This window comes from Notolepis coatsorum, assembly GCF_963971535.1.
Source record: "Notolepis coatsorum genome assembly, chromosome: 3".
Lineage (NCBI taxonomy): Eukaryota > Metazoa > Chordata > Actinopteri > Aulopiformes > Paralepididae > Notolepis > Notolepis coatsorum.
Window position 1 is genome coordinate 124,357,331 of NC_140167.1, and position 19,301 is coordinate 124,376,631.

Here is a 19,301-nt window from a genome sequence, read left to right on the forward strand (position 1 = left end):
CTGCTCCATGTAGATTCAAGTATTCCTCAGCGTCTTTAGGCGTGCGTATTCCTTCCCTTCGGCCGTCTTTTCCCACGATCGATAATAGTGCCGGGTATATTAGCCTTGGCCTGAAGCCACTCTTGAACAATTTCTGCATCACCTCCTTGTAGGGGAAACGCTGAGCGATGGCCTCTTTGCATAGATCTTCGTAGATAAATATTGAATTTTCACCATATTTCAGTTTCCCCCTTTGGTTGCGTGCAACTCTGATGATGTCATCTCTTATTACCGTCTTGCGCAGAGTAACAATGATGACTCTTGGACCGTTGCCTCTTTGTTCTCGAGTACCGATTCTGTAACATTGGTCCACTATCGGCTCTGTGGTTAGAATGTTGTTACCCAAAATCTCTGTTAACACTGTTGGAAACTTGTCGTCTGTGCAATTGACTGATTCATCAAGTCCCACTATGCGGATATTATTTCGCCTGTAGTAACGTTGGGTCTCGAGCAGCCTCTCCATCGCTTCATCTTTGACTTCTTGTATTTTCCTCCGACATGCTTCTTCCACCTTTTTTATCTCATTCGTTAACTCTATCAATCCATCGTTGACGTTCTTCTCGTTCTCTTTGACTACCCGTGTAATTTCTGTCACCGTATTCTCCACTGTCGTGATTCGCACGGACTGTACAGCGACCGTTTTCATAACCTCTTCGAATTTAGCATCGATGTGTGCGACGTGTAATTTGAAAGCGACCATCTGTTCCTTAATCAGGCTAGTCAGAGAGGTGAAGTCGGGTTGTGTAATTGCACTGCCTGTGTCAGTTGATATTGTAGGTGCAGTGATGGGACCGATGGATTTGTTGGCTATTATCTTCTCAAAATCCTCTGCTTTGTCCTTCACGGTACTTTTTCCTGTCGTTCCCGTTATGTTGTCCTCTATTGTCTCCCTCTTGGAGCCAGTCGCCGATGGTCCCGGTATATTCTCCGTTATATTCCCCCCATCGGGGATTGTCAACAACGGATCTGCCGCCGCGTCGCCTGTTATTTTCTTTGAACGTGTCTCAATCGTCGCCGTTGGATTTACTGCTTCGTGTTTCTTTCAACCCTTTTTCTTATCCTTACCATCCATGTTGAGTCTTTATGTCTTTTGATATAGTTAGTAGAAGTTCCTATTAATACATACGATGTGGTTTAATCTCATTGGTATTTGTTAAAATAATGTTTTTGAACGAAATTAACGGTGACGGGAGCGGAGCTGTTACCAAACGCGTGCGCTACATATTGTAGTCAAACCGGTCTTTCATTATTCTGCAGGCTCTGGATTTGCACCTCTTGTTGTATAGAACCTGCAGGGGGGGTAGTGCAATACCCGTGCTACGCTCGGCTGAGCGCACCACTCTCTGTAGGGCCTTCTTGTCCTGTGCCGTGCTGTTTCCATACCAGGCAGTGATGTTTCCGGTCAAGATGCTCTCTACAGCTCCTGAGTAGAAGGACTGGAGTATCTTCCCCGATACTCTGAACTTCCTTAACTGTCTCAGGTGGTAGAGGCGCTGTTTCGCCTTCTTTACTACTGTGTCTATGTGTGTTGACCATGTCAGATCCTCTGAGATGTGGACCCCCAGGTACTTAAAGCTGCTCACCCTGTCCACGGTAGCCCCGTTAATCATCAGTGGTGTGTGTGTCTCGTGCTGTCCTCTCCTATAATCCACGATCAGCTCCTTGGTTTTACCAATGTTCAGGAGCAGGCTGTTGTCCTGGCACCAGCGTTCCAGTACCTCAACCTCCTCCCGGTAGGCCTTCTCGTCGTTGTCCGAGATCAGCCCCACCACCACCGTGTCGTCTGCGAACTTCACTATGGAGTTGGAGCTGAACTTGGCCACACAATCGTCTGTGTAGACTGAGTACAGCAGGGGGCTCAGAACACAGCCCTGGGGGGACCCGATGCTCAGGGTGATGGTGTTGGAGGTCTGACCCCCCACCCTGACCGCCTGGGGTCTTTCACTCAGAAAGTCCAGTACCCAGGCGCTCAGGGCGGAGCTCAGACCCAGCTCGATCAGCTTGTCCACCAGTCTGGTGGGGACTATGGTGTTGAACGCTGAGCTGTAGTCAATGAACAACAATCTCACATAGCCCCCCTTCTGACGGTCAAGGTGAGAGAGGGTGCTGTGCAGTACCTGGGAGACCGCGTCGTCAGTGGACCTGTTTGTCCTGTATGCAAATTGCATAGGGTCCATATCACTGGGGAGGGAGGCACAAATGTGGTCCTTGACCAGCCTCTCGAAACATTTCATGACCACAGAGGTGAGTGCCACCGGTCTGTAGTCATTTGGACATGTTGGGGAGGGTTTCTTCGGTACAGGGATGATGGTAGACATATTGAAGCAGGCAGGGACCACTGACTCCGCCAGGGATTGATTAAATATGGCGGTGAACACCGGGGCCAGCTGGTTGGCACAGGACTTAAGTATGCGTCCTGTTATACCATCTGGGCCAGCAGCCTTCCTGGTGTTCACCTGCATAAATGCTCTTCTCACACTGTGTTCCGACAACGAGAGAGCGTCCCCGCCCCCCCGCGGTTGCCCCCCCCCTCCACAACAGCCGGCGCGCCAGCAGCGCCACTGTCTACACCAAACCGGGTGTAGAAAGAGTTGAGCTTGTCCGCGAGGGAGGCGTCGTCGCTCCCTATTGAGGGGCCGCTGACTTTGTAGTCAGTTATTGTCTTCAGTCCCTGCCATAATCCTCTTGTGTCGTTTTGTGCCATTTGTGTCTCCAGTTTGTCAGCATATGTCCTCTTAGCAAGTTTAACAGCCTTGCGTAGAGTATAGACTGAAGCCTTATACTCCTCCATGTTTCCTGACTCTCTACCCAGGTTGTAAGCGGTAGTGCGAGAGTTCAGAGCTGCTCTAATAGTACTGTCCACCCACGGTTTCTGGTTTGGGAAAACCTGCACCTTTTTCGTGAGGACAATACTATCAGCTATTGTTGTTATGTAGCTCACCACTGTGTCTGCGAGCTCGCTGACGTCACTGGCGCTGCTTTGGAACATGTCCCAATCCGTGTCTGCTAACACTTCCTGGAGCGTGGCCTCTGATTCGTCAGTCCACTTCTTTGTCTCACGTGACACGACGGCGTCACGTGATCTTTGTTGGTATGCGGGGAATAACAAGATGGAGTCGTGATCACTCGCGCTTGAAGACCCCGTTAATGGCGGAGCGGCTACTGCCTTGTAGCCGGCTCTGAACGGGGAATAACAGTGGTCTAGCGTGTTCCTCCCTCTCGTGGAGCAGGCGATGTGCTGAAAAAAGGACGGCATCACTTTCTTCAGGTTCGCCTGGTTGAAATCGCCAGCCACTATCATCGCTGCGTCCGGATGTTTTATCTGGTGTCTGTTCAGTATCATGTAGATCATGTAGTTCTCCCAGCGCTTTGCCAGTATTCGCCCGTGGGGGAATATATACGGCGGTCATGATGACCGCGGTAAACTCCCGGGGGAGGTGGAACGGACGGCACAGGATAGAAAGGTGTTCCATGTCCGGGGAACACGAGCTCGAGAGAACATGCACCCCTTCGGGATTAACCCAGGAATTGTTCGTGAGGATGCAGACCCCGCCGCCGATACTCTTTCCTGAGGCTGCCGTTCGATCGGCACTTAATACGGTGAAGGCGTCCGAGGGAGAGACGCTTTTGTCCGGAGTCGCCGACGTGAGCCATGTTTCCGTGAAACACATGATGTTGATGTCTCTCATCTCCCGTTGGAAGCGGACCCTCGCTCTCAGGTCATCCATCCTACCCTCCAACGAACGGGCATTCGCCAGAAAGATGGATGGAATTGCTGGACGGTAAGCAGCTCTTTTTAATCTCAGCCTAATACCTCCACGTCTCCCTCTGTGCCTTTTCCTGCCGTATCCTTTGTTCTTTTCCTTGCCGCCATTCTCCCGTCTGATTTCTGCTGGCCATTCTAGGCATAAAGTGTCTCCAAACTCCTCTTTGAGCCCGGGGTTTAGGTCCATAAGTGTCTGGCGGTCGTATGACGTACCCGCCAGTGTTGCTTTAATAAAAAAAGTAGAAAAAACAAACATAATAGCTAAAAGTGTGTACATCGTTGCAGAGCTAAACCAGAGGCGTCTGACCGGGGTCGCGTCCTCTCATCATACTGATACTGATACATACCGATCCTCATCATATTGGCAAATACCCATGCAGGGGAGGAACAGTCTATACTGCTACTATCACATTTCAAATCCAATCCACAATCCGATATAAATGGAAAATGGACTGCATTTATATAGTGCCTTCATCCAAAACACTTTCTCCTGAGCCACTGTCTGGTATGTTTAACTAGTGCAATGTAGATCATCTCATCATCTATCATTCCACCTTGCCTATTTTGGTCTCTCCTCTGTGAGATCTAGTCAAATGTGTGCCGAGTGCAGCTCAGAGCATGTCCTATCGGAAGCACCTACAGTATCACAGCTAACTATCCTCAAACCGTGAAGAACACAGGGCGCCTATCGCAAGGAGTCCTCGATGTTCCTGGCCTCTGGTCTCTGACATCAGGGCCACCTAATCATCCCTTCCCCTTAATTGGCTGATAATGAATCCCTGTCTCCTGAGCCTTCCAGCCAGGATGTGTGTAGTGTGATGTGTGCCTGGTGCCAGTGAATGTCAGCCATTGAGCCTGCATAGTCCAAGGTTGAGTGCTACACAGTGGTGGCCAGGAAGGCAATTTAATTAAACCCTACATTATGAAGCGCTTTGAGTGTCTGTTTGTCTCATTGAGAGAAGATCTGTTAGGGATTGTTAGCAGAGGGCCCAGGCGCAAACAGATACGAGGGAGAGGTAAAGGTAGATTGTCCAAAAATGAGCACTGCTCCTTTAATTAGAACACTTCAAGCCAGGGGTGAAGTGTAACAGAAATACTTCCAAGGCAGTAGCAAAACAAAACAAGGAATAGCTCAGCTAAGACTGGCAGAGGGCAAAATACAAAACAAAGAATAATCTCATAAAGAGAGCAAGTCCAAAAACACAACACTAAATGACACTGGGAAACTTACTATGAACACAGGAGCTCAGCACATGAAACAGGGACGAGGATATCAAACATGGAACCGAAACAATGAACCAACAATACTAGTAGGGAACACACACTAGATATAGGGGAAACAATTAACACTAGAGACAGCAGGGCAATTAGCAAAATGAGACACACATGAGGGAAAAGGCAGAACTAACAGGGCTACAGGAAAACACCAGACTAATGGGGAAGATAAACAGGGAAGCACAAGAACTAACTACAAAAGAAGACTGAACACTAGACAGAGTAAACAAAACATACAAGGAACTAATAAATAATTACAAAGGGAACGAGACTAAAGACAGAACACAGTTAAACAACACAGGAGACAATAAAAACGCCAAGAGAATAAGAATGTTCAAAGGTGGGGGCTGTTGAGGAGAGTAGGAGGCAGGGAAAAGTTCCTGCAAGGGTGGGGGCTGCTGAGGAGAGTAGACAGGGAAAAAGGGTTCAGGGACTGGCGAATCCTCACAGTACCGCCCCCTCCACAGACGGCTCCCAGACGTCAAAAGGGACCGTCCGGGAACGGGCAGGACAGGGGGCCGGGAGAACACAGGGAGAGGCCGGGGGAAAAAAAAGTCAGGACGGACAAGGCCGGGACGAGCGACACCGGGGCAGGGGAGCGGTGACAGGAACCCAGGAGGGGCACAGGAGAAACGGGGCAGAGGAACGGGGCCGGAGAGGGGAGAACGGGGCACGGGATCAGGAGGACCGGAGACGGGGACAGAGGCCAGGAGAGGGGGGCTAGAGATGGGAACAGGGACAGGGAAACGGTGAGGGGGTAGAGGGGAACTGGTAGCAGGGACAGAGGGCCGATGAGGGGGTCGAGGGGAACTGAAGCAAAGGGGCGAGGGCGACAGGCCCGGAGTAGGACCCCAGGCAGGGGCTCCTCCAAGCGCCGGACTCGGGATCGGACCAGACGAGCCGGAGCAGAGGTGCGAAGGCGACGACCTCGGAGCAGGACCCCCGACGGGGACCACCCCAGGCGCAGACCTCGGTACCGGGCGCAGAACCCCGGATGGGGGTCTCTGCATATGACGATCACGGCGTAGACCACGGAGTCGGACTGGACCAGAAGAGGAGTCGGGACCAGATGAAGAGCCGGGACCAGACGACGAGATGGGACCAGATGATGAGCCGGGACCAGATGACGAGCCGGGACCAGATGAGACGGGACCAGATGAGACGGGACCAGATGACTCTCCAGGTGCAGATCGACTCTCCAGGTGCAGATCGACCTCGGTGCAGACCTCAGCGTTGACCACGGCGACAACCACGGCGACAACCACGGCGAAGAGCTGGACCAGTCGAGGAGCCGGAATCAGTCGAGGAGCCGGGACCAGTCGAGGAGCCGGGACCAGTCGAGGAGGCCGGGTCAGGCGTGGAGCCGGGACCAGTCGAGGAGGCCAGGTCAGGCGTGGGAGCCGGACCGGGCGTGGAAACCGGGCCGGGCGTAGCACCCGGGGCTAAGCTAACAGGGGCTAGGCTGGCAGTAGAGGCAAAGTTAACTGAAGAAGCCCTGCTAACTGTGAGGGCTTTACTAGCCTTTCTAGACTTGCTAGCAGTAGCAGGGGGAGCTAAGCCTGTACAAAGGGCCGGAACCACCCTGAGTCTCCTAACTGAGGAAGCCAAAGGTTTAGCTGTAGGGCCTGTAGAACTAGCAGTGGCTAACCTAGCAGGGGAAGCTAAGGAAGAAGCTGACACAGCTATATTGGCTACAGGGGCTACAGGGCCTGGGCTAACAGGGAGAGCTGAGGTGCTAGCTTTAGGTGCTAAGTTGCTAGCAGAAGAGGCTAAACTAGCAGTCAATGCTGAGCTAGTTGAGAAAGCCTGGACTGTGTTAGCAGAGCTGGGGTTAGCACTACTAGCTGCCGAAGCTAGGCTAACGGCTGGGCTAACAGCCTGGGCAGTGTTCACAGGGCGAGAGTTAGCAGCACTAGCTGAGGGCGCTAGGCTAACGGTTGAGCTAACAACCTGAGCAACGTTAACAGGGCTGGGGTTAGCAGCACTAGCTGGGGATGCTAGGCTAACGGCTGAGCTAACAGCCTGAGCAATGTTCACAGGGCTGGGGTTAGCAGCACTAGCTGAGGGCGCTAGGCTAACGGTTGAGCTAACAACCTGAGTAACGTTAACAGGGCTGGGGTTAGCAGCACTAGCTGGGGATGCTAGGCTAACGGCTGAGCTAACAGCCTGAGCAATGTTCACAGGGCTGGGGTTAGCAGCACTAGCTGAGGACGCTAGGCTAGCAGAAGGTACCCTAGCAGGTGACTGAGGTGAGGCTATGCTGGTGGTAGAGGCCTTACCAGCAGTAGGGGCTTGACTGGAGGCTGGAGGCTGGAATAGGCACTTGATCCAGTGTCTGCCATGCTCCTCCATCTGTGGGGCCAGCTCAGGGTGCCACTCCCTGAGTGAATAGAGCAGACGCAAAACCTCCTTCCTCTCCTCCAAGGAGGAGGAAGGAACATCCCCCAGTCTGAACGCCTCCAAGGCGCTCAAAGCCTCCCTCGTTCTGTTCGCTGGGTCCAGACATGGTCGGTTCATTCTGTTAGGGATTGTTAGCAGAGGGCCCAGGCGCAAACAGATACGAGGGAGAGGTAAAGGTAGATTGTCCAAAAATGAGCACTGCTCCTTTAATTAGAACACTTCGAGCCAGGGGTGAAGTGTAACAGAAATACTTCCAAGGCAGTAGCAAAACAAAACAAGGAATAGCTCAGCTAAGACTGGCAGAGGGCAAAATACAAAACAAAGAATAATCTCATAAAGAGAGCAAGTCCAAAAACACAACACTAAATGACACTGGGAAACTTACTATGAACACAGGAGCTCAGCACATGAAACAGGGACGAGGATATCAAACATGGAACCGAAACAATGAACCGACAATACTAGTAGGGAACACACACTAGATATAGGGGAAACAATTAACACTAGAGACAGCAGGGCAATTAGCTAAATGAGACACACATGAGCATGGCCGCCTAGTTATAGTTGAAAGTGGGGGTGCAATTTTTTTTTTTTTTTTTTTTTTTTTGTATAATTTTTTTACATGCAAGGGGTGGTTTGGAGGGGGTCCGGCACGACCCCCTCCATGGCAGATATTTTTTTCATTTAATGAACCTGTACGTGCAATTTCCTGCAATATAGAGCCTTCAATCTTGACCAATAAAGCTGCTCTTTTCACTATAAAACTCAGTTTATATTGCAGTATGATAGCCAATTACTATAATAATAATAATATATTAATATATATATATTTATATACTGTATATATTTTTTTGCTCTTTTATTTTTATTAAATCAATCTCCTTTCAAATAGGCCAATTTTTTAATAAGAAAGAGAGAACAAATACCAACAAGGAACAATAACAGGGTCTGCTGTAAATATAGCCTATTTTGTGTCTTAATTTGTTATGTTATCCTACACTTTAAGCTGTCTGATATTTCCATTACCTGTAACTCTTGGGTCTCTTTCTCTCCTTCTCTGCCTCCTCCCTGAGTCTGCACAGTCACCATATCATTCTACATTAAGGATAGCAATACACTTATGAATACACTGAACCGGTTTGAATACACAATCTTTATGCTACTCTGTAAAGAAAGGGAGAGAGGGGGGGATATATAATCCAAGTATTTGTGTCTTAATTTGTTATGTTATCCTACACTTTAAGCTGACTGTCTGATATTTCCACTACCTGTAACTCTTTGGTCTCTTTCTCTCCTTCCTGAGTCTGTACAGTCACCATATCATTCTACATTAAGGAGAGCAATACACTTATGAATACACTGAACATCATTATGAAACATTTCTATTGCACCCTTACTTACAATTCATTATGAATTGAAAATGGGGAACCCTGATGTAAACAAGACGAAAGTCTTTCTCTGGTCTGCATCCCCTTAACAATTGTGTGTATTGAGCCGTACTGTACTGTACCCATTCTGCAATCTGTTATTGATTGATTAAAAATGTTATTAACATATTGCAGAATGGGTACAATATAGTACGGCTCAATACACACAATTGTTAAGGGATTGCAGACCAGAGAAAGACTTTTGTTTTGTTTACATCAGGGTCCCCCATTTACAATTCATAATGAATTGTAAGTAAAGGTGCAATTAACACCGTGCAATCCATTATTTGTGGAGCCCGCCCTTTAAGTCTTTGAGCTATTAGGCTACTAGGGTTCTTACTTTGCATTTTGGTGTACTGAAAAATGCTCCGATGTCTGTATTCTTTCTTTTTTCTGCCATGTTACCTGGTTGGCTGGACACACACACACATTTTCATTTCAGGTATTGTACCTTAAGTAATTGAACATCTTGATTTACCGTAAATCCTCAAATATAGGACGGGTCTTCTATTTACCTCAGCTGCAAAGAGCACCAGGCCTTTATTAGAGAGGCTTATATAAGAGGCAGGCCTTAATTTCTAAAAATGACACTCATGGACATAATCCCTTCATTTTCAGACTTTTATTGCATTATTATTATTATATAAAAAAAAAAGTAAAAAAGAAAGTCACTAAAGGCCCACGGGCCGCGGCCGTCGTTAATCCGGCCCTGCTCGCGAACGTTAAAATTTGCAAACGAAGTCAACGTTATCCAGCTGACGACACCACATATCTAGATATTATGACAACGTTAGCTAGCGGCTAGCACTAAAGCTAATGCCAACCAGAGGGACACTTTGTTATTATTATTATTATTATTGGTATGACCAGATGGCATTTCGGGATGTGAAACACTTTTATTGTATTGCATGGTAGAACCTCTACCACTCAATAGTAAACGACATGTCTAACATAAATAATCTTAACAATCATAAACAACTTACTGGAAAATCCTGCCTGCCACCAAATGACACACTTCTGTGGCCTTTGATATTTACACTCAGCCTACCTGCAGCGCTAGCGCCGCGCCACTATCTGCTCTGCTGGGGGTTGGACTTGGAGAGGCACTGGATCAAACCATATGGGGGAGCAGGGGGGGGGTCGCAATCTTTGGAAACTTAAAAACTTGCTATTAAGTGTCATTGCGTATTATTAATTTGATTTAAATTACGTAGTTATGGTTAGATTTATATATGGGAGGGGGGGGGGTATATCATATTTTTCATATGATCAAAAAGTGGGGGAGCAAAATCAGACGTTTGCCCCCCCATGTTCAATAGTCATAGAGCAGCTGCTTCGCGTGCTCTTATGCGCAGGCGTCTATGCACATGAGGGAAAAGGCAGAACTAACAGGGCTACAGGAAAACACCAGACTAATGGGGAAGATAAACAGGGAAGCACAAGAACTAACTACAAAAGAAGACTGAACACTAGACAGAGTAAACAAAACATACAAGGAACTAATAAATAATTACAAAGGGAACGAGTCTAAAGACAGAACACAGTTAAACAACACAGGAGACAATAAAAACGCCAAGAGAATAAGAATGTTCAAAGGTGGGGGCTGTTGAGGAGAGTAGGAGGCAGGGAAAAGTTCCTGCAAGGGTGGGGGCTGCTGAGGAGAGTAGACAGGGAAAAAGGGTTCAGGGACTGGCGAATCCTCACAAGATCTCTTTTTTCAAGAGAGACCTGTTAACAATAGACATACTGTGTATACTATACAAACACATTGGACAGACAAGTACAGTTTAGACAAGTACAGTTTAGACAAGTACAGTTCTGAACAACAAGAAAAACAAGGAGAACAAAGGAAATCAAAGGAAACAATTACAACTTAAAAAAAAATTACTATAAAAAGTTCAAAGAATGTTTTTTTAAATCTTCCAACAGAATGATATTTTAGGGTTTTCTGTAATTAATTCCATTTGTAGGGAGCATACTGTACTGTAGTATCATATAATTGGCTATCAAGAAGTCCTACCCTTCAAAATATATATATTCAACAATTCCAGATTACGTCAGATGTTAAAAGGACTGGATCTTAGAACATTGTATGGCTACCCAACGTACAAATGATTGGACCTGTGGACGTTGGGTAGTCAGCTTCAGCTGCCAACCACACCTTTTGTTTTCCATATAGGGTTAAATTAGGTCAGAGCACTGCACTGCACAACACGACTCAAGATCAATACACAACATAAAAAGTCAGGATTTTGTGGTGAGGTGGTGCTGTTTGCTATTGAAGTTGCCAGTTTTAGATTGTCTCATTGGAAATGTTTCACAGTAGTGATGGAAATTCACAAGATGACTATGTCACACAGTTTGGGAAGAAGACAAAATACCGGAATAGAAACATTATTTGAAAGTAAAGTCTTCATGTAATTTCTCAGTTTGTTACTGTTGTAAGAATGTGCTACCAAATATAGTATGATTATTCTTACTGTGTTGTTTTGAAGTAGGTAATTATCTTTATCTTTACCATTGTAATCCTTATTCAGAATTGCACCATCCAATATCTCCCATTCAGGACTTTCTGTTGAAGCGACTGCAGAAGGACGTGTACACACCATTACTCATCAACTTCTCAGCCCAGACTTCGGCCGACCAGACTCAGAACCTTATCATATCCAAACTGGATAAGAGGCGCAAAGGAGTATTGGGTCCACCCTTGGGGAAGAAAATGGTATGACTGCTGCGCTCTGTTCGTATATTGTTGAATCCAAAGACACTTCATGGAAATATTTGCAATATTTTGACCTTCATGATTTGAGTGTTATTTTTCTTTGCATGGCTATGTATCCTGTCAGCTACTTATATGACTATTGATAAACTTGGCAATGCAATGTTTCCTAGTAATGCAATTTCACTGATGATTGTAGCTTTGAAAACTATATGCCATGTCTTTACATTAACATGCAATTAGTAACGCTATCCAACACCTTGGGCTAGATCCACAAAGAATGGATTGCACGGAGCAAGTTGCACCCTTACTTACAATTCATTATGAATTGAAAATGGGGGACCCTGATGTAAACAAGACGAAAGTCTTTCTCTGGTCTGCATCCCCTTAACAATTGTGTGTATTGAGCCGTACTGTATTGTACCCATTCTGCAATCTGTTAATACAATTTTCATTCAATCAATCACCGTGCAGATTGATTGATTGAATGAAAATCTTATTAACAGATTGCAGAATGGGTACAATACAGTATGGCTCAATACACACAATCGTTAAGGGGATGCAGACCAGAGAAAGACTTTCGTCTTGTTTACATCAGGGTCCCCCATTTTCAATTCCTAATGAATTGTAAGTACCGGTAAGGGTGCAACTTGCTTCGTGCAATCCATTCTTTGTGGATCTAGCCCAATGTTTTTCGAGAGTTAAATACCAAGTAGGCATTCGGTTTTTTAGTTTTTTTTTGTATTCATGTATTTAGGCCACACTAACAGTGCATTGTGTAACTTAGGTGATATTTGTGGATGACGTGAACATGCCAGCCAGGGAAACGTACGGAGCCCAGCCCCCCGTGGAGCTGCTGCGCCAGTGGCTGGACCACCGTAACTGGTATGACATGAAGGAATGTTCCAAGATCAGCCTAGTGGACATCCAGATCATGTGTGCCATGGGGCCGCCCGGTGAGTCCAGCCCTCAGACCAGCTGACTTCATGTCCATGTCTCAAATTATTTTCAGGGTTCATACGGTCATGGAAAATATCCAAAAGTGTCATGGACAAAGTCTTTTAGGTCAGGGTTGGTTGCAGATATTGTAGATCTAGTCTATGTGATACTGTAGTTGTAGCTTATGTAGTATCCACTGATGCGTTGAGTTAATATTCCAAAGACTTTGTAGGCATCTTTCAAACGACTTGCACTTGTGTAAACATATACGCATGAACTGATTCGGACCCGTAGAATATAGTATGCTATGAAAAGCTAAGAAAAACACAAATTTCTAGATTATTTGTGACTTTTCGGTTAAATTAACAATAAGGTTATGGTTAGATTAAGTTAACATTATGGTCATGGTTATGGTTAGGTTAAGTTATATATTCATACTTGGCTTATCGCGTCCCGCTCTTAAAGCCTATCGAGATACCCCTTATCTCCTGTACCTATTGTACTCCATCACGGAAAAAACGTGTACACCCACACCTGACCGGGTCCCGCCTCTATGGAGGCGCAGCCTATAAGACCGTAACCATGGTCACCAACACACCCTTCCTCTATTTTCGTTCCATCATATTGGATGCAGTGCACCTTATGTAACTAGTAGTATGAAAAGATTGGAGAAATTGCGTAATGTTGAAAGCTTACCGGAGGTTTGCTTGCCCCTGGCATCTTCGAAGCATGTTTCAGCGACACATTGGGCCTGTGCTGATGTTTCCTCGTCTGACGGCGGCAGACCGAGGGGCAGCGTACAAGGTTTGGCTATCAAGTCGGCTTGTACAAAGGTAAGGCCTGTGTCATTAGGCATCAATGTCGGTATTGGTAATGCTGTGGAGTATGTTTCGGCGCCAGGGCTTGGTGATCGTTCCACTGCAGTGGACGTTTTCCTGGCAATCCTGGAGCACGCTGCTAACGCTAATGCTACTACTGCTACTTCTGCTAATGCTAACGTTGACGCTGAAATGGGTCGTTGTTCTAATAATCCCCGCCGCGGGATGCCGCTTTTCCCTCCTCTTACCAGCTTCATTGATGAAGGTCAGTCGGTTGTTAATGTGGGGGGTTTCGCTGAGTCCTATTTACCTTTTTTACAGGTAAACGGGCTAACAACAGGGTGCAGGCGCATGCGGCCCCATTCTTCACTTCTCATGGGGACAGGGGCTGACACCCAGTTGATGGCTGAGCCTGGGTCTGTCCGTGAGAATGTTCTGTCGCGTGGTTCCTGCACCACACGTTGTGTGTTGGATGAGCCTGGTGTTACAGCTGCCACTAGCTACAGTGGTCAGCAGGGGGACTCAAGGCCTCTTCTGTTGAATGCACAGCAAGGGTTACCCCGGCCTCGCCTTTGCCAGGCGGGGTATCGCGCTGATGCCTCCCACTCCCGTCACAGCGGCAGTGGTCTGCAAAGAAGAGGCGAGTGTGATTTGGGTGGTAGCAATATCACTGCAGGGCTTCGGTGTGTAGGAGCCCATGGGGTCCTCATGCCTTGCGTGTCTAGCTGCGGAACAACTCCTCAGCATGCGCTAGAGGGGTGTTCAGGGGGGGGTGTGTGTCAACCAGTTTGATGACAGCTTCTCCCGTATCAAACCGGCCCTTTCTGTCGGGGTCCCCCCTTGGGTGCGTTGCACAGCGGGAGGGACCGGGCCAACTATCTACTGTTCCTTGCGGCCCAGCGTCAGTTGACGGCGGGTGCGCTGTGGGATTATTTTCACATATGGCGACAAGAATGCCATCTTGTGGGGTGGATGGCGAGAACGTTGAGGCAGGGGCTTGTGTTGCACTTCGCACGACCCCACCCTCCGTTCTCAGGTTTGGTGCCGACTCTATTGTCAGGGTCAGACGCAGTGACAGCCCTGGCCGACGAGATCCAATCTCTGTTGGCGAAGCAGGCCGTCGTTGTGGTTCCGAGAGAGGACGCGATGTCAGGCGTCTACTCCCGTTATTTTCTGGTACCCAAGAAAACAGGGGGGGTCAGACCTATACTGGATCTGTCCGCGTTCAATCGGTTGATTGTAGCGAGACCGTTCAGAATGTTGACCGTCAAACTCCTTCAAACTCCTACGAGTACCAGAGGATGCCGTTCGGTTATTCTCTGGCTCCCCGCACATTCACCAAGTGCGTGTCGACTGCGCTGGAGCCTTTACGTCGTCGGGGGTTACGAGTTATATTCTATCTCGACGACATTCTACTCCTCAGTCGTTCGGAGGAGGTTGCCAGGTCTCATACCAGGCTGGTGGTGGAATTCCTCACCAGCCTGGGTTTTGCTGTGAATTGGAAGAAGAGTACCCCTCTTCCCAGTCAACAGGTGGAGTACTTGGGCTTGACGTTGAGGTCAAGGCCCATGATTGCAACCCTCTCGGAGCAGCGCCAGGTGTCTATCCGTCACACGCTCGGGGGTTACCGTCTGGAAGGGACGGTCACGGCGCTGCAAGTGATGCGTCTGCTCGGCATGATGGCATCTGCTCACACGGTGGTTCCTCTTGGCCTCCTCTTCATGAGGAGGATACAGAGGTGGTTTCTCTCTATGAGAATAGATCCGGTGAGGGACAAAGGGAAACGGTTGACGGTTCCTTTGTCGATATGGGGAGATCTCGCCCACTGGAGGAGGCTGGGTATCCTCACCATTGGGGTCCCCATGGGCAGCAGGCGCTCACACGTCACGGTCTTCACCGACGCCTCTCTCACGGGTTGGGGAGGGACGTGTCGGACCCACGCAGTGGGGGGCAGCTGGACGGGGGTTCATGCTGGCCCAGCTACCCCGCATATCAATGTGTTGGAATTGAAGGCGGTCCTCCTGGTCCTCAAACGGTTCGACCACCTGGTGGTAGGCGAACACGTTTTGGTCAGGACAGACAGTATGGCGGAAGCAGCGTATATCAACAGGCAGGGTGGGACTCGTTCCATCCGCCTGCTCCGGGCGGCGGTCGAACTTTGGCTATGGGCATCCCGCAGGCTGCGCAGTCTGAGGGCGCTCCACATTCCTGGTACAGAGAATATGGGCGCGGATATGATGTCTCGGGGCGGTCCTCATTACGACAAGTGGGAACTCCGCCCCGACATAGTCAGACAGATCTAGGATCGGTTCGGGGAGGCCTCGGTAGATCTGTTTGCGTGCCGACGCTCTCACAAGTGCCCCTTGTGGTTCTCGCTTAGTCGAGCAGATCATCCCCCCTTGGGGGTGGATGCCTTCTTGACCTTTCCATGGCCGCCCGGTCTTCTGTACCCCTTTCCTCCTGTACAGCTGTTGAGTCAGCTGTTGGAGCGGATACGGAGGGAGCGCAGGACGGTGATCCTGGTCGCGCCGGACCGGTTCCCGGTCTTGATCCAGCTTCTGGTCGCTCCTCCTTGGGTCATTCCTTGGTCGGCGACGGCCCTCTCACAGCACGACGTGTCACTGTTCTGTTCCAGTATCCGATGTTGGGCCAACGGCTTTGATTGATTGATTGAAAAGTTTATTAACAGATTGCAGAATGGGTACAGTACAGTACAGCTCAATACATACAATTGTTAAGGGGATGCAGACCAGAGAAAGACTTTCGTCTTGTTTACATCAGGGTCCCCCATTTTCAATTAATCATAACATATATGACATACATGACATACAGATAGACAGTACTGCTACATCTATACATTTATGACATATCAGATTTGCAAATACAGTACTGTTTGTGATACAAAAGTGTCCAGAAAAAGAGTGTATATACATTTGACGTAGACACTGTACATTGGAGGAGGTTGGGTGGGGTGGGGTTGGGTGGGTGGGTGGGGGCTGTACATTGGAGGTGGGGGGGGGGGGGGGGGTTGGGTAGGGGACACACACACATTTTACACTGTACATTGGAATACTGACAAAGCCTTACTTGGTCATTTACTGTACAACTAGGTTAGGACATTTGTAGGGGCCAGTTTCGAATTGCTGTCTCACGTAGGTGTTTTTTGAGAGTGTTTTTGAAAGTGGGTAGTGATTCACATTCCTTTACAGCTTTGGGTAGGGCGTTCCACATTGATGTGGCATAATTGCGAAACATGTTTAGTCCCTTGTTTGAGCCGAATCTGGGTTTAACATGATTTGTGGAGCTCCCTCTGGTGTTGTGATTGTGGTATTCACTGACCTTTGGGAAGTATTTTGACATGTACATGGGTACCTTGGTCGCGTAGTGTATCTTATAGACCAGGCCCATTGCAAGTTGCTGTACTCTGTCGTTTACTCTAAGCCATCCTAGGTTGTCAAAGTGGGCAGGGGTGAGGTGGGTTCTAGGAGTCAGGTCAAGCAGTAGTCTGACTAGCTTGTTTTGAGATGTTTGTAATTGTTTTTTAGTGCCTTTGAGGTGCTTTGGTACCATGAGGTGCAAGCATAGTCGTAGTACCCTTGAATGAGTGCTCCTGCTAGAGTCTTCAGGGTATTCTTGTTTACCAGAGAGGAGATCCGGTACAAGAATCGAGTTTGTTGGTTGACTTTTTTTATTACATTGGATGCCATTTTGTCACAGGAAAGATTAGCCTCTAGGATGGAACCCAGGTAGGTAATTTCATCTTTCCTTGTGACAATATTGTCACCCACTGTAACCGAGAAGCCGTCGGTCTTGCTGAGTCTGTTATTTGAACCGAAGAGAATGGACTCTGTTTTGCCCATGTGTAATGATAGTTTGTTGTCGGCGAGCCATATGCAGATTTTGCCTAGTTCCGAGCTGAGGGCTTTTTCAACCTGTAACTTGTTCTTGTCAGAGACCAGCAGGCTGTTGGTGTGGCTGGTGGGAGGGTGAGTCTGGAGAGGATGGACCCTTCGGTGGTTGATACCATCCGGAGTGCACATGCTCCCTCCACTGTCACACTTTACGCGGGCAGATGGCGTGCGTTCCAAGAGTGGTGTAAGGCGGGGGGCTGGGACCCAGTCTCCTGCCCCCTGGATGCTGTCCTGAGTTATCTCCAGTCTCTTCTTGGTAGACTGTCGGCTTCGACGGTGAGGGTATATGCGGCGGCTATATCCTCCTATCATGAGGGAATTGAGGGGACTGTCTTGTTCAGCCACCCTCTTGTGAAGCGTTTCCTGCTTGGCGCTCGACGCGTTAAGCCGGTGCAACGCTCCTTGGCTCCGACTTGGGATCTTCAATTGGTCCTCGGTCGGTTGTCCTTGGCCCCGTTTGAGCCGCTTGAGCAGACGCCGTTGGAACGGCTGTCTTTCAAGACCGCGTTCCTGCTGGCTGTCACTTCCGCTAAACGCGTGGGTGAGCTCTGTGCTCTCTCGGTACGTCCAGAGTGCCTGTCTTTTCGGGCCGATTGCGGTGCCACTCTGCAACCTAATCCTGCTTTCATGTCTAAGAATATCCAGTTCCTTCCGCTCCCGGGATATTGTGGTTCAGGCGTTTCGTCCTCCTCCTCACGCTAGTGAGTTAGATGCGGGCCTTCACCTGTCATGTCCGGTCCGCGCTTTGGGAATTTACCTCAGCCGTACTCAGGACCTCAGGGTTACCGATCAGCTTTTTGTCTGTTACGGTGGTTCTCGTGCCGGTAAGGCACTGTCGAAACAGCGCCTGTCCCATTGGTTGTGCGAGGGCATTGCCCTCTGCTACACATTGGCTGGGCAGGATCCCCCTGGGGGCATCAGGGCGCACTCCACTCGTGGGGTGGCTGCCTCTGCCGCTCTCCTGGGTGGGGCCTCAGTGGAGGACATCTGTGCTGCAGCTTCATGGTCCTCCCCGGGCCCCTGTGTAAGGTTTTACCTCATGGACATGACCGGGGGTTCTGTCTCCCAGGCGGTTCTGGGGCCTGTGGCCTTTCCTGCTTCCCGTCCTTTGGTAGGGTAGCAGGAGTGTGTGGGTATGGGCCACAGTGTGTTAGGTCACACTTGGTTCCGCCTGTGCTGTGTGTTCAAGGGGTTCTAGTTCCCTCTTGCTCGCACTCAGGTGGAGTTGACTGCGCCTCCCCTTCATTAGGAAGGATGGGGTGACAGGGCTCCCCGAACCCCTTGATGTGGGCTTACGGGTCCTCAGGGGGTACATCTGTCAGGCCTCGCGTCCGCTCTAACCCATATCTCGATAGGCTTTAAGAGCGGGACGCGATAAGCCAAGTACGAATATATAACGATAGGTTATGTATATAACCTAGTTATATGAGTACTGGCTGAGCGTCCTGCTCTTAAGCGGCCCTGAGTTCCCTTTTGAGGGATCTTTTACTGGAACGGGATTTTGGCGAGGAAGGGTGTGTTGATGACCATGGTTACGGTCTTATAGGCTGCGCCTCCATAGAGGCGGGACCCGGTCAGGTGTGGGTGTACAAGTCTTTTCCGTGATGGAGTACAATAGGTACAGGAGATAAGGGGTATCTCGATAGGCTTTAAGAGCGGGACGCTCAGCCAGTACTCATATAACTAGGTTATATACATAACCTATCGTTAACATTATGGTTAAGGTTAAGTTATGGTTAGGTTAATTTAACATTATGGTTAAGGTTAGGTTAAGTTAACATTATGATTAAGGTTGAGGTTATGGTTAGGTTAAGGTTAGGCTTCAGATTAGGGGTGGGGTTACGGTTAGTTGTGCACTCACCAATTTCTAGGAAATCCAACAAATATCAGCACTCATGAGAATAGCCTGAATAAATAGAGGCCTTGCACAGAATGTTTGTATAGTTATTTTTCGTCCAGTATGGCTGTCTCTATTTTCCAAAGAAAAATGCCTAATTTCTGAGGTAG

At 48.6% G+C, this 19,301-nt stretch overlaps 1 protein-coding gene across 1 annotated transcript in view; it reads left to right on the plus strand.

Moving 5' to 3' along the window:
* The window catches only part of LOC311225992 (dynein axonemal heavy chain 7-like), a gene marked incomplete at both ends in the record, with an annotated part of 810,419 nt that overhangs the window by 385,968 nt on the left and 405,150 nt on the right, over positions 1-19,301 (plus strand). The window contains 2 exon segments of the mRNA XM_084311374.1: positions 11,474-11,629; positions 12,414-12,582. Coding sequence (XP_084167500.1) covers positions 11,474-11,629; positions 12,414-12,582 — 325 coding nt within the window.